The 16283-nt window shown below is 31.7% G+C and overlaps 1 protein-coding gene across 4 annotated transcripts in view; it reads left to right on the forward strand.

Annotated features, from left to right (window-relative positions):
* Nucleotides 1-16283, forward strand: part of STXBP5 (syntaxin binding protein 5) — a 184239-nt gene that overhangs the window by 38598 nt on the left and 129358 nt on the right. For all 4 annotated transcript variants that reach the window (XM_063096374.1, XM_063096375.1, XM_063096376.1 and 1 more), the window contains exons 5-6: nt 10013-10147; nt 11709-11772. In XM_063096374.1, the coding sequence (XP_062952444.1) occupies nt 10013-10147; nt 11709-11772 (199 nt within the window). The remainder of the gene's footprint in view (nt 1-10012; nt 10148-11708; nt 11773-16283) is intronic.

Here is a 16283-nt window from a genome sequence, read left to right on the forward strand (position 1 = left end):
ATTTTTTTCAGAGTATACTTAAGCTTTTTAAGACTAGAACTGTTTTGTATATAATTCTTAGATGTATTCAGTTTCATCCATGCTTATTGGTCCTTTAGATTTTTATCTTTCTTGAATAAATTTTATGATTCAGAATATCATCAATTTCATTAAGATTAGAGGCCTGTATCCCTTGTATTCCTGAGTACTTATGTTTAGTTTTATACTCGCTATATTTCTTTTCTCACTTTATTTTCTTTTACCTTATTTCTATTCATCTGGTTTGTCAGAAATTGGTATATTTGTCTTTAAAAGAAGTTTGTGGATTTGTGGATTTAGTTTTATTGTTTTATTGAAATTTATTAATATTGATTTTTAATCTCTATTCTTTATTTCCATCTACTTTTTAAACTTCTGTAAAGGTTTTTTTTTTTTTTTTTTTGGTGGAGAAGGCATGAGAAAACAAAGATGAAGGAAGAAGTAATGATCAAAGGCATAACTGAAGAAAATTCTGTGGAGCTAAAATATCTCTACATTGAAAGGGCTAACTAATTCCTAGCATAATTAATAGAATTACATATACTTTTGTGAGTTTTATTCTGACAACATTATCATCTGTGAATGAACTCAAAATACAGCACTTGTGTGATACTCCCAACCTCCAAATACTCATTCTTTCAGAGTTTGTTAGAAAGCTTATGAAGTTAAACATGACTCAATGTAAATGTAACCACTAAAAGCATAGAAAATATAAAACATTAAAAACGTTAGAGGAAGAAAAAAGAAAATGAAGAAAATCAATAATGGTCAACAAAAGGGATAAAATGATGGAAATAAAATGGGTGGAAATAAAACAAGATGGAAGAAATAAAGTTAACTATATCAGTAATCAAAATCATTATAAATGTACGAAATTTATGTACTAAAATTTTAAGTTTTTCTGACTGGACTTAAAAACAACTCAATAAAATATAATTGTTAAACTTTTTATAGTAGATATACCTAACTCATAACTCCACAAAGTTTGGAAGTAAATCAAAGTAAAAAGATAGGAAGAAATGTACAGATCATGCAGTAAAATAAAATATAAGGTTTTTATTGAGAAAATAATAAAATTTTATTGAGGAATAAAAGAGCTAAAGAAATGGAGGACTTGACAGGAACGAATAATCAATTTTTAAAATTTCACTTCTCCCCAGATTAATCTGCAAATTCAGTAGTATTCCAACCAAAATTTTTAACAGGATTGTTAATGAAACTTAATAATCTAATTTTAAAATTTATATGGAAAAATGATGGACCCAGAATAGCCAAGACAGTTTTGAAAAAGAAATATGGGATGATGGGACTTATTTTATTAAGTATCAAAAAATTTTTAAAACTATAGAAATTAAAATAGTATAGTAATTACAAGGAGAAGTCAAATGTACCAAAATACAGTATACAGTGTCCAGAAACATATATGATGAGAGTAATGTATGTGACAGAGTTGTATGACAGAGGTGACATTGCAAAGAAGAAAGGGATTCATTCAGTAAATAAAAGACACTGACAACTCTTACCTAAATGGAGAAAACTGGTCCCTACCTCATAACTAAGATAAATTGAAAGTCAGTTAAAGACTTAACTCTGAAGCATCCACAGAAAAATTAAGATTAAAACTTTGAAGAAAATGATGGACAAGGAGTGCTTAAACAGCAAATACAAGGCTCAAGCTGTAGAATAAAAGAGATATAATTTCTCTATTAAACTTTAAAAGTTCTGTACAACACACTTCCCATACTGTTAAAGACAAACCCCACCCACTAGGCACTGATGAGCAGGAACACAAGATTCAGAATAATTTGTACGTCTTCCTTTTTAATAATGACTCCCTTCCCACCCATAATTTCTCATGTCTCAATGAAGGAAAGATATAGAAACATATATTGCAGGTTGTTAATAAGACTTATGGAGAGTAAATTTGGGGGAAGGGAGAGACAAATATAATAAAATTAGACTAATAAAAGTCATTTAAGATAGTAGGCTTACATAAATGCACAAACAGGATCATACTTGTGTGTGTGTGTGTACATATATATATATAGAGAGAGAAATGTTTTTAGTAATAAAAAAGTTAAGCCATAGATTGCAATATATTTAGAGTACACCTATCCAATAAAGTACAATAAAGGATAATCTAACACAAAAAAGGGAAAAAGGATAGTGCAGATTTTCATGGAAAAGTGCAGTTAACAGTTGCTAATAAGTACCAGATTGCTTCAGTTTATCATACTATTTATTGTTAGAAAACACTGGCATCCTCATTCCTGAGGATCATTAAAAACAGAACTTTAAGAAGTCCCTCATACAGCATGGAACAGTTTTTTCAAATATTGTTATTTATTATTTATGTGGTGTACATGTACTATTTTTCTGTTTGATATTCACTGTCTTGCTTGTTGAAATTAAGTAGATATTCAGTTATTTTGGTAGTTATTACTGTTATTTTAAGGTCTCATTTCACAAGAGAGGTTAATATTGTGATTAATTTGGACATATTCCTAAAAGTTTTAAAGTTTTTTTTATTAAAATTGAGATGCAATTAATAAAAAATATAGTAAATCAATACAAATGTAAAACAACTTTCAAGGATCTCTGAAGCTTATTTTGTGAAACATTTACATTATACTACTGGGTTGTAGATATGATGAAGATTTTTCTAAAGTAGCTATGATAGTTTATCAGAAAAGATATATGGGACTGCAAATAAAAAGGCATCCTTTGAACAGGTTTATAAATTGCTTTCAACTGACTGCTATTATTTTTAATACATTTCTGTGTCCATTAATGCAAACTTAAATTTTTATTTCATAGCAGGACAGTATAAGTTACAATTAATCTAAGAAATTTACAAAATAATATCTGCTTCTTTCCTATTTCTTTGAACATTAATTTGTTTGATAAACATTGATTGAGTTTATGCAAATACTGTGATAAAGTTTGGAGAAACCTAGAAGTTATGATTGACTAAGGGATATCAAATGGCAAATTACAATGCAGTAGAAAGCATAATATAATGTGAATGGAATGAGAATTTTAGGTAAGGTGTTATAAAAGAGCCCATATGAACAGATTTACAGGATTAGTAGGAATTTCCTACATTGATTAGGCAAAGTGACTCTCCCTTATGTTCAGAGGCACAAAGTCATGAAGCAATATCACATATTTTGGGCACTGTAGTTAGATAGAAGTGTAGTCCAGAGAGAAAAATTTTGGAAAGGTGAGAAAAGTCTACCTCATGAAAGGCCTTCCAAACAATTATAAGAGAGTGAGATTCTCAACCTTTTTCCAACTTTAAATCATTAAATGAATAACATTATCTTAACAAGATATGTTATAAACAGGTATTTTTTGTTCACTATAAACTGTCATATAGGTAAGTTGCAAATTAAGTGCATTTCCTTGCTGAGTTAATCAGGGTTCAATGCAGGGTTTAATACAGAAACCACTGCAGATATTTTAAGTATAAAAAGATTTAATGCAAGGATCTAACTGTTTACAAAATGTTTGGAAGGGTGCTGGACCTACTGAGTTTTAGAACATATCACTGTAGCTGCAATCCAGGGAAATGGGAAATGTTGCTGCTTTTACGATTTCCACCTCATCACATGAAACCCATGTGCAGACCTTGAAATATTGTCTGGTCCTCACTGCTGCCATAAGTGTCTCATACATCTCAGGTCTGCATTTTTGCACAGCAGAAATAGCAACAGGAAGATGGTCTCTGCCTCACTTTTGCCTACAAATCTCAAGCACATTCAATTAATCGGAACTTAATGTTACCTAGAACCTTAGCTGTAGGAGAATCTGGGAAATATGTTTTAGCTTTCCAGCGTCTGCACTACAGGAAGGTATATAGGAGGACATCAAATTGGATGTTGAGTACTAGTTGATCAAATTCAGTGCCCTTTGTATCTCTATCTCCTTTTCACAGACATATGTACCACAGTGTCGCTAAATATTGCATTATGGTAGAGTGTAGGAAGCCATTAGAGTCTTTGAAGTAGATAATGATGTAATCTCTCTGGGCGCTGAAAGACAACTCTTGGGCAAGTTGGAAAGGATTTGACAGTCAATAATAATGGTTTAAACTAGGCCCTGGCCATGAAGGTGGAGATGGAGTAAGTCAGGAATATCTGATTGTCTTTTTAATTAACATAATAAGTCCCCACATTTTACATAGTTCATCGGCTCATTTAACACATATTTACTGAGTACTTATTAGGTGCAAGATATTGTGATATTTGCAAAGAATATAAATGAGATGACATACTTCCTGTTATGTTGGCTAATCTAATGGTGATATAGGCATTTAGATGAATTTATTAGTTTGTATTCCTTTCTGTGGATTAAATTGTAAGTAAAACTGTAATCATCCGTATATTGTATTTATGCCTTTGTTTATGGATGATTAATTTCAATATTATTTAGGAAGCTGTACATGTTCTTCTGTCAAAGAAATAGATAATAGTAAAATCTTCCAGATTTGGTGCTTAACTACATATTTGTTTGCTGCTAAGGCTAAATAGTGAATAGGATATGTGTTTTACTCTCTAACATTTAACATTTATAAGTATTTTAAGTCCCTTGAGCAGATACAAGAATTATTGTGTTCCCAGTAACACTATGTGTAAAATATGTTTAAGTAACATATGGAGATTTATAATATAACTTTATTTAGTGGCATACTGAGGAAATTTAACTTCATTATCTGTGTATTTTGATTACATTTATTTCAGTCAGACTCCCTCTTTTCTCTTGGCTCAACTTACCCATTTTAAGGTACCTTTCAGGCTCAATATAATGTCATTCTTATAATATTAAAATATATAACCTTATTAGTGGTTACTGAGTTTTAATGTTTTTCATATACTATATATATTATTGGACATTATTATTTTCAGTATAACCTTCTGCTTTAATAATAGATGCCAGCACATAAAAACTTAATTTACTTTACTTAATGAACTTGGTCTCCTGGTATTAGTAAAAATTGGAGTCACTGTTATTTGTTTACTATCATTAATGATCTATATCATCTTAAAATAAAAAAATTTAATCTTCATAATAAAAGTCTAAGAAAAACAATAGTCATGAATTTGATTTTGATCCAAGGTAGTATTTCAGCTTCTTGATACATGTGTTGTTTGCATTTTTGAAAAGTTTTAACTTAATTCTAGAATTATAGAATTTGTTTTCCTGTATCTTTTTTATAGATATTCTTCATTTTTAACTAAAACAATTGTAACTGAGTGAATTATATTAGTAATGGTTCAATTAACCATTGCTGGATAAGAAAATATCCCCACACTTTAGAGGCTAAAATAACAACTATTTTGTTTGCTCACAATTCTGCGGGTCAACAATCTGGGTCTGCTCAGCAGGAGTGGTCTTTCCCTGTAGTCACTTATGCAACTGCAGGTTTCTGGCTGCTCAACACCTTACTCATACATCTGGAGTTGGTTCTGGCTGTGGGCTGAGCTAGTGTCTCAAACAGGCTAGTCTTGGCTTCATCACTTTTTGCCTGAGTTCCAAAAGCATTAAGAAAGAGGGCAAGCCCCAGTGTGCAAGTGCTTTCAAACCTCTGCTTGTGGCACAACTGCTAAAAGTCCATTGGCCAATGCAAGTCACACAATCCTAGAGTCAGTGTGTGATGGGAATGTATTTTTCACAGCTGTTGATCTCAAGTCTTTTAAAATTGATATCTGTCCCAAGACTATTCAGTAACATTTGTTTCATGACTACTTTTACTGAAAAAAAAAAGTTATATTTCAATTGCAGAGTCATTAAATAACAACAGATCTCTTTTTCTTTCCCTTTCTTTTTTTTTCTCTGTACACACACACATACATATTACATATAATAGTTTTAAGTGTTCCACCTAAAGGATTACTCCTTTTAAATAATCAATATAATTTACTTATATAAAAGCTTGCATATCTATTCTTTAATTATTTCATTCTTTAAAGCCTCAATAAAGTAGGCCAAGATTCTTATTTTGTAAATGAGAAAGTAAGGTCATATTTATATAACAAATTGAAAGAATACTGTTAAATGTAGTAGGCAAGTCCAGTTTGTCTCAACTACCAGTTTTACATTTTGGTAACTTTTTAAGTTGCCCATAATTTGGAATCTTACAGTTCTTGGTAGAACATGTTGATTGAATTGTTTTCCTAGTAGTGTATTTTGGGTAACCACATTTTCTTACTGGCCTTTCCCTAATATCACTGACATGGTATTATTTTATTTGGTTGAAACCAGAATTCTGGTTTTCTCACTCTTCTATTTCTCACATGCTCAGAGCCATGAAAACTTGCTAGTTAAGAAATTCTTGAGCTAATTGTGATTTTGTTTTTAAAAAAAACTTTCCTCCCCTCTCATTTTACTTAAATAATGAGGGCAGTTGTGGAGCAGAGTAATTTTTAAATTTGCTGTATTTTTAATTTTATTAATTTTATTTATGTTTAATTTTTAATTTTATTTATATTTAATTTTTTGTATTTTTTAAAAAGTATGTAAGACTCATTCTAAGGACCTTATTAAAGTCTTAGTGCCAAGTGAGTGAACATTCAAGTTTCTTGTTAAAGTATTAAATATGAGTATGTTCTTCTCACTTCTGGAAGACAAAGATGCTCAAAATATTCCAGCAAATGTAAGTTGGCTATATAATTGACTAAGAGAAAAAAAAAATCTTAGGTTGATAGCTAATATTAAGAAAGTGAGTTTAGGGAAAAGTTTTAGATTTTATTTATGAACAGTGAAGATTTTTTTCTTATTTCTGTAAATATATAAGAAATAGCTACCATATGTTGTTACTGTTATAGGAACAGAAAATATTATATATCTAAAATCTGTCCTTAAGGAGATAAGTTTAAATCTTATAAGCATATTATAATGTTTAAATAATTTTGTTAGTATTAAAAACAAAGATGAGTTATGTAATTGTATTAAGTCGGTAGCTACTGCTTTTGTAAAGAATAGTGGAGAATTACAAATAGCAGAACAGATCAGGAAGCTGGGTTTTCCTGAATTTTTCTTTGTTAACTTGTCATTATTTCAGGTTATTTATTTTGAAATATAAATTTTCAAAAGGTTTAGCTATATTCATGTTTTAGTTTGAGGCATATTTCAAATGAAGTAGTTGTTTTTATGATGTTTGTTGCATTATTTGTTTTATATGTGGCATGCTGTTGCTACTTTTGTTACTTCATGTAGTTAAAATTTGTCTATAACTTCTAGTTGGTAGAATATCACTAATTTTTGATATTTAGCTAACATTTATTGAACACTTTACTTGTGCTGGGCACCATTTTAAGCATCTAATATGCTTTGTCTTACTGATCCTCACATGAACCTTATGAGGTAGGTCTGCTTTACTGCTTAGAAACTGAGGCTCTGAGAAATTGAATGGTTTACCTAAGGTCATATGCTAGTGAATGACAGGCCTGGAAAATTGAATCCAGACAATCTAACTCCAGAGTTTGTACCTATAAATTAATCAGAATCAGTCTGTTTTCATAATTCCTAAATCCATTAATCTCTGAAAACAGAAAAAATTTAAATAGCTTTATTGATGTATAATTGATATATAATAAATTGCATGTATTTAAAAAATACAATTTGATAAGTTTTGACACATACATACACCCGTGAATCATCACCACCATCAAGATTTTGAACTTACTCATCACCTCAAAATGTTTCTTTGTGATGATCCCTACCCTCTTCTGTACTGTCCCACCCCCACCCCACTATCTCCAGGCAACCATTGATCTGCTTGCTGTTATTGTAGATTAGTCTGCATTTTCTGTTGCATATAAATTGTATATAAATGGAATCATACCATATGTCTTCTTTTTTTGTCTGGTATCTTTCACTTACCATGAGGATTTTGAAATTCATCAATGTTGTTGCATATGTCAACATTTATTCCTTCTTAACTACTGAATAATATTCTATTAAAATTGTATACCTCAATTTGTTCAGCCATTCAACTGTTGATGGACGTTTGGTTTGTTTCCAGTTCGGGGCTATTACAGAGCTAATATAAACATTTGTGAACAAGTCTTGTATGGACATATGCTTTTTTTCTCTTGGGTAAATACCTAGGAATGGAATGGCTCAATCATATGGTAGGTATAACATATGGCAGGTGTGTGTTTAACTTTTAAAGAAACTGCGAGAAATTATATCAGTATGTTTTATGGGATGCTACCCCCATATTATATAATATACAAAATATGCATTATATACTCTTCAGAAATCTGAAGAATTATGAATTCTGAAACCTGTATGGCCCTAAGGCTTTCAGAAAAGGCACTGTGGACTTCTACTGTCTTGTGAAGTAATAAGTTACTTGTATTAGTCTGTTCTTGTGTTGCTATAATAGAATACCTCATACTGGGTAATTTATAAAGAAAAGAGGTTTATATGGCTTACAGTTCTGGGAGAGCTGCATTTGGTGTGGGACTCAGGCTGCTTCTACTCATGGCGGAAAGCAGCAGGCCAGCCTGTAGATATAAGCAGATCACATGGTGAGAGAGAGAGAAAGAGAGAGCATGAGCGCGAGCGCAAGCACGATAGGAGGTACCAGGGTCCTTTAAACAACCAGCTCTCACAGGAACTAATACAGCCAGAACTCACTCATTATCTGCACCTTGGGGCATTAATCTATTCATGAGGGATCTGCCTCCATAACCCAAACTGTTGCCAACATTGCCAAGTTGAAGATCAGATTTTGGTATGAGGTTTAGGGGAACAACACATCCAAACTGTCTCTAATGTAAAATGATTTTGCCGATTTAATAGAAATGTCTATACTTGTTAAACTTACATAAATTCTTTAGAAAGAGGATATATTTTACCATATAAAACACTCAAAAAAATATGAATGGGTGAAATTTAGGTAATTGTCTAACTGAACATTACCTCTAAGAAAGAATGAGAACATGAGTTGTAGGTACATTGGATAAATGTTTTCATCTTGAAAATTCCTTGTAATAAAGTTGTATGTTAATGAGAATAGCAAATATTCTGTATTGCCCATTGCCTAGTGTTAATACCAACAATCTAGTAGTGACTGTTATCATTGTATATTATTTGAAATGCTATTCCATTGAAATTTTAAAGTCTATTGTGAGAGACATGTCTGTAGAAAAATGAGTATTATGTATTTCCACAACATAGTACCTCTTTTTTACTAAAAATAAGTGCTACAAAAAGGACAATATATTTTCCATTCTTTACCTCAAAATAAAATGAACTGATACAAAAGATGTCTGAAATTGTTGAAATGCTAATTAATTTTAGTAAATTCATGTACACTATTATAATTTATCAATGAAAGCCTCCTATATAATTCAGACATAGGAGGAGATAGTTCAAATATATTTCAGAAACTTTTTCTAAGGCTGAGTACAGGGGATCTCTGCCTTTCAAGAGGTTTACAAGTTAGGGAGGATCCTAACTGTCATATGTCAGGCCTGATAGAGGTACAAAAATATTGAGGTATCAGTTTGAATGAGAGTCATATTTGAACTGAATCTCGAGCAGAGGAAAAATATAAGAGGGAGAAGCATTTTGCCTGGAAGGAATAGTAAGCACAGGCAGTGCGATGGATTGGTGGTATAGTGACTCCTGAGAAATACAGTAGCACCCAGGAGTGATGTGGGTATTGGAATCATAGCTTGTGGCTTAAAGGTTAAATTTGTGATGTACCCAAAGTTATACAATTAGTGAATGACATAGCTAGATTTGAAACAGATTCTAACTTCAAAACTCATCTTTTTATCATGCCATGCTATTTAGTATAAGGCCTTATATAAGTTTAATTAGCATAATTAAATATTAATCACAAATTAAATAAATCTGATGCTTATATATCATTTTTGCTTTTCCTAAGTTGCATTTATCATGATTAACCCTCCAATATAATCAGTAAAATTTACCAGACATTTTTCTAATTTTATTTTGGATATATTTTCTCTTGCAGGGTAACATTTTGCCATCTGCCTTTCCAGAGTAAGTGGCTCTATGTGGGCACTGAACGAGGTAACATACATATTGTCAATGTGGAGTCCTTCACACTCTCAGGCTACGTCATTATGTGGAACAAAGCCATTGAACTGTGAGTCTGAGCAAATATTCCATGTCTGAAAGTATCAGTACCATGTATGATAATATACAATATGTAATAACCGGTCAGTAAATATGGAATTAAATATATGTCAGATGTTCTTGATATTGAATGCAGATTTGTCTTTTGTAAGGATTATCCTGTTGGCATGGAGTTTGTAAATTTAAATACTTTATATAGATATGTCACATATACATTATGCATATATTCACATATGTATAAACTGTAACACAAGTTTACTGAAACAGTTGTTCTTCTTACAAGGTGACAAACACTAACTTTTTTTGTTTATTTATCTTCTAATTATTTTTCTTTTAAATACGGGTCATGACCCACAAGTGGGTTGCCACCAGTGTTTGGAAAACACTGATCTAAACTACTACTTGATATGTTTTAATAATCAATAAATATTATGTAAATGTTTGCTAAAGTTGATACAATGAAGAATTAATTTTAAGGCTAATTTTACTTAATTTTGATACAATAATTATTGTTTTCATTTGCTAATATTAACAACAAAAACTGGGTTGAGCTGTAGGGCCCTCAGGATCTTTAGCATTAACATTTCACTTTGTCTTAAAAATATTGTATCTTATCTCTTTCTACAAGATTTTTTCTTATATTGCTTAGACATAAAAATCAAAGTTTAAGGATATTGGCAAGACCCTTTTTCAATGTTTCTTTTTGTTCTAAAACGAATAGTCTTGTATTATTGCATTCCACAATTTTTACCTCTTTTTGACATAAGAATAATTTTGTGACATATCTCTTACTGTGTTTGTATAGCTGTACTAGTATATTAAGCCTGATTTTCTCTTGTGGAAGGGAGGTTTTTATCATATATCAGTCCCTGGGTAGTATGGGTTTTCACCATCTGTTCTTTGAGTTGATCATGACATCTAGTGGGTAGGCCTGATGCAAGTGTCTGTACAGTTTCACAGATGATTCTCATGAAGTAATCTCTGAACCTTTGGAGTTTATGAATAGTGATATGCTTATTCCTACTGTACAGGTGTCAGTTTAGCCAAATTCTTTATCTGTATGACATCTTTTCCTCTGAGCAGGCATAGGTGGCATTACTCTGTTGATTATTATTATTATTTTTTTAATATAATTCAATTTTTTCTGTTGCTGGTATGAACCACGGAACTGGGTGGGATGTCTCAATTGGAGGCTAGAATTGAGTAAAATAAGGTTTCAATATTTTAGGTGCTGCATTATTTAAAAATATTAACTTTGAGAATTCTACTTTGAGAATAGATTTTTCTATGCTGAAATATTTGGCTAAATTGAATATTCTTTTTTATACAGAAAGTGTACTTAATTGTAGATTTTTCTGACTTATATCAACATGAGAATCACTTACCATTTTTCCTGATTCCTATTTTTGATCTATGTTTAAGAACTATACGTCTGATATTATCAGTTACTGAAATGCTTTCTTCCTTTATAAATATATCTTTACTTTGTTTTTATTTATTCTTTAATGAATATGTAGCTGTTATGGAAATTTTTAGTTGAGAAAAAAACTCATCAACTTTTTCTCTTTTAGGTCATCTAAATCTCACCCAGGACCTGTTGTTCATATAAGTGATAATCCAATGGATGAGGGAAAGGTAGAATTTTTTCTTAAAAAATTTATTATTTAAATGCATGAATTTTAGTATTTTGAATATGCAAACTGTTCCATGACCACACATCCTGCAAAGTTGAGATTGCTAATAAATAATGTTTGTTATTCATTGTGAAGAACAGGTGAAAGAATTAGAATCAGTTCTAATATTAAAGAACAAAAAAAACCCAAAACATAAATAAAATTTAGTAAATACAGTTACAAGTTATTAATTTATATTTGGCTTATTCAGAATATTTTTCCTGATTTTCTGATAATCTGGCAAAAAAAGTTTTCTTTGGGTTTTGGATTCTTTTTAACACTTATATAATTTTTATAGTTCTTGTTACATATTGCCTTATGTTAGTTGTCTCTATATCTACTGTCCCCTAAATTTTTCTTCATAAATAGCTCCAATTAATAATGTAGATATTTTAAAACTGTTATTTAATATTTTATACTCTGAAACCAGTTTTATGCAGTCAATATCTAGTTATTGCTGATTTAGGTTAGTTAATACATTTTAAAAAATAAATTTTTTTATGACTTTTTATTTCCTAATTTAAACCAATCTTTCAGGTAGTTCTATTTAATAAGGATATTTTTCTACCTATACGGTTTTATGATGTTAACCTAAGTAAATACTAAGAAGTTTATTGCTATCGGAAATCAGTGAAGTGAGACCTTTGTGGATTTTTGTGCAGGAATTTACCCAGTTTTTTTCTTTTCCTCAATTAGTGGAAGAGGTTAAGCCTATAAATTGTTTAACACTTTTCTCTTAGTTTGCTACTGGGAAAACGAAAGAATAACTGGACTGTTCGGAGTTAGTTCATAATCACAGAATTGTATGCTTTAAAAGAAACTTTGTATAAAGCAAACGTACAGTAATCTCAATCCTCACTTATTTTCTTTTATACAAGGTACTTGTTTAAAAGTCAAGCCTTTGAGTGGGAGGAATGGTGGGAGAATCGAAAACTTTCCTTCCACCTTGAGTCAATCACTAAGTCATCTCAGTGCCTCTTTTGCAATGTTTCTTTTCTATTCAATCTTGTAATGACTACTGTAGGTCAAGGCATTCCAACCCATTCTTGAATCATTTCCAGATCAGTCTTACTAGAATTCCATTCTAATCTTAATGTTTTGCTTAAAAGCTTTCAGTGGATCTTCAGTATCTAACAAATAAAACAAAGTTTCCTTAAAACGTAGCCCGAGGTTTCCTTTTTTTTTAGAACATCTTTACCAGAATGCTATGCTGCAGCAAATATTGTGGTTATTGTTTCCCAAATACGAACTGTTCTTTGCTGCCTCCATGACTTTGTTTCTGTGAGTCATTCCATTTGGAATTCTCTCCCACTGTTCTCTCTGCCGAAGTCCTACCCACATTTTAAGGTCCAGATTAAATATGTTTTCTTTATGATATCTTCCCTGATAATCATGACAGAAAATACTTTATTTCACTTCTGCATTCACTAGTGCTTTAGTTATGCAAGTTTTATATTTATCACATATTGACTTATATTAGAAATGTGTGCATATCTCAGTACCCTGGAACTTGAGAGACTCCTTGAAGCACAGAGGTAATATTTATACAGTTTTTATTTTCCAAAGCATCCAACATACAATAACTACTCAATCTATACTTGATTTATGAAATTAATATATACATTTGTTTGTGTCATCATCATCATGTTTTTTTTGATGCCTGGTATTATTCTCCTTAGTTCCAAAAGATAATCTCATTCAGACATTTTTGAAATGTTAGGGCGCTAACATAGATTATATTATCTAATCTTTGATTTCTTGTAGAAAAGTTTACTTTACATCAATGACTCTTTCCTGTTTCCAAATATCTCTGTGACATTTTTCACTAAAAAAAGATATAAAGTGATAGGGCAAGTTCCTTCAAAGCTAACCTTACAGGTGGAAGCCACCATACTATGTGAAAGTCTTGGCTAAGGAATGTTAGGGATTAGTGTAAAATTATGTACAATAGTATTACCTACCATTTATTGAGTTCCGTTTGTCAGGCACTGTGCTGGCAACTTTACATACACTTATTTCATTTGATTCTGTCAACAAATTTTAAGTTAGAAATTTATTCCACTTTACTGAGGATGAGGCAGAGACCTGGTGGCATTATGTGTTCCATAGGCACAGAGTTAGGTATTTGTGGAGCTGGGATTTGAACACATGGTTTCTCTGATTCTGACCCCGAGAATACTCTCCATCATACCACATTTCCTCTCTAGATATAGATTAGTTATGGATGTTGTAGAGAAGTGCATTCATATTCAGTGTACGCACTAATGCTTTTTATAAGAGAAAAATTAGGAAGAAATTAATCAGCAGTACATAAACTAACTTCTCTATGATTTATAAAACATTCTTGTAGGAGTAAGCATTGAAAGAATTTTCTAAGTTTAATTAATTTCTGTGTCTTTAATTTAGTTTTTTATTTTTTAATACTTATTTATAATTTTCTTGCTTTTGTAGAGAAAGAAATTGAAAAGCAAAGGAGAAGATGGGCATTTAAAGCTTAATGTGTTTGATATATACTTCTAACATTCTTAGGATGATAGAGCTGGCTAGAGAGGTTAAAATTTACTATAACCCTCTTGAGTTATTAAGATCAAGACTGGTAAAGTTATTTTCTTCAAGTTACATGTCTAGTAAGTGGCAGATTTAGGACTAGAACTCAGGTTTACCTGTGTTCTGAGCAGTCTAATGCTGTTTATATTGTACATCGATTCTTAAATTTTATTTTTTCCTTCTCTTTTTTTATTTGTGAAGTTTCTCTCTTGCTTCCTTTGTAGGAAAATGCCCTATCACGTGTCCAAGATATTTGGAAGGACTGGGAAAAGGGAAAGGGAAAGGAAACAAATAGCAGTTTTTCCCAGGAGTCTGTATCTCAGATTGCCTAGGAAAGAAAAGTTTGGGTTAGGAATTGACTATACTCCCTACCAAGGTGGAAAAACTATTTTAATTGCATCAATAACTAGCCCCTCTAACTGCCCCGGTAATCTGAAATTCACTAAATTGCTATTTTATTAAAATTATTAGGCCTGCCCCAAACTTTGTATCTCTAGATTACATGAACAGTTAGTTAGACTATCTACTAATCATTTATATATTCATTGAACACATATTTATTGAGTGGTTACTATTTATTAAGCAGTGTATTAGATATTAGAGACATGAAGGTGAAAATGCATATACTAGCATAAGAGAAGGAGCATTTTCATCTGTTTAGAGAAGTTGAGTAGACTTAGCCAAGGAAGCAACACTGAATTTAGACTTAAAAAAAATGAGTAGAGAAGATTGCTCAGTGAATGAAACAGGAGGAGGTTTCAAGCAGAGGGAATACTGAGATTTGGGAAATTGAGGGCGAGGGTGTGAGTGGGAGGCAGAGGTTGTATGGACAGTACAAACAGTTTGTGAGGCAAGAACATGCATTCCATTCTGGGATGTGTTTATTTATAAAACACTTATTAAGTACTTGCAGCATATTAGGCCCTGTGTCTTCTGTTAGAGGTATTGTGGTGAACAAGATAAAATCAATCCTTGCCCAAATACACCGGTATTAAAGTCTGCAAGAGAATTCAAATAAGGAAAAAGTTATTTTATTGTGTGTTGACCCTTTATATTAAAAAAAAGTACAAAGTGCTATTGGAGAAAGGGCATTGATTACATTTGATAGGTCAAGGAAGTGATAGCTGAAAGGACATTTGAAAGATTAGTAGGACTAGTCAGGCAAAGAGGATCACATCATTATGAAGTGGCCCAGGTACTCCATTAGGCAGTGTGCACAAAGGCTCAAAGGTAAGAGAGAGCATGAACTGACTCAAGACTACACACTGGAGTGTGTTAGGAGGGGTGTGATAAGGGATGATGCTGGAGAGGCAAGCAGAGGTCAGACTACAATGGATCTTGTAGGTCATATTACTGAGTTTGGACTTTAATCCTAAAAATAATTGTGAGGCATTAGAAAAGTTTAAATAGAAGCATACATTATCCCATTAGGTTTGCACTTTAGAACTGTTACTCTAGATACAATTTTGAATGGGTTAAAATAGGAGCAGGACTGGAGTCAGGGAGATCAAAAAAGGGACCTTTGTGTCTTGAACCAAGATAAACGTACTGGGGATGGATGGAAGTAAATTACATAATAGATTACTTGATGATTTTACCTGTTGAAGGAAAGATTAGAGTTAAGGATGACCCCTAGGTTTCTGGCCTGAACAATTGAATAAATGCTGTGATAAAGAATGGTGAGAGAGATACTGCAACAGGGAATGCCCAAGAAGCAGCATAGAGAAGAATATAAATTATTCACTTTTGGGTACATTTCTTTGAGGTTCTTGTGTAGGTAAATGGAGACATGGCTACTGGAATTGTCTGAATCTGATGAGCAGGATCTAAGCTAAATATGATTTGGAACTAATCTATATATATATGAAGTAGATGAGATTGCCTGATAATGTACAGAATTTGGAAACTTTGTAAATTCTAAGCACA

Source organism: Cynocephalus volans, chromosome 5 (genome assembly GCF_027409185.1).
Source record: "Cynocephalus volans isolate mCynVol1 chromosome 5, mCynVol1.pri, whole genome shotgun sequence".
Lineage (NCBI taxonomy): Eukaryota > Metazoa > Chordata > Mammalia > Dermoptera > Cynocephalidae > Cynocephalus > Cynocephalus volans.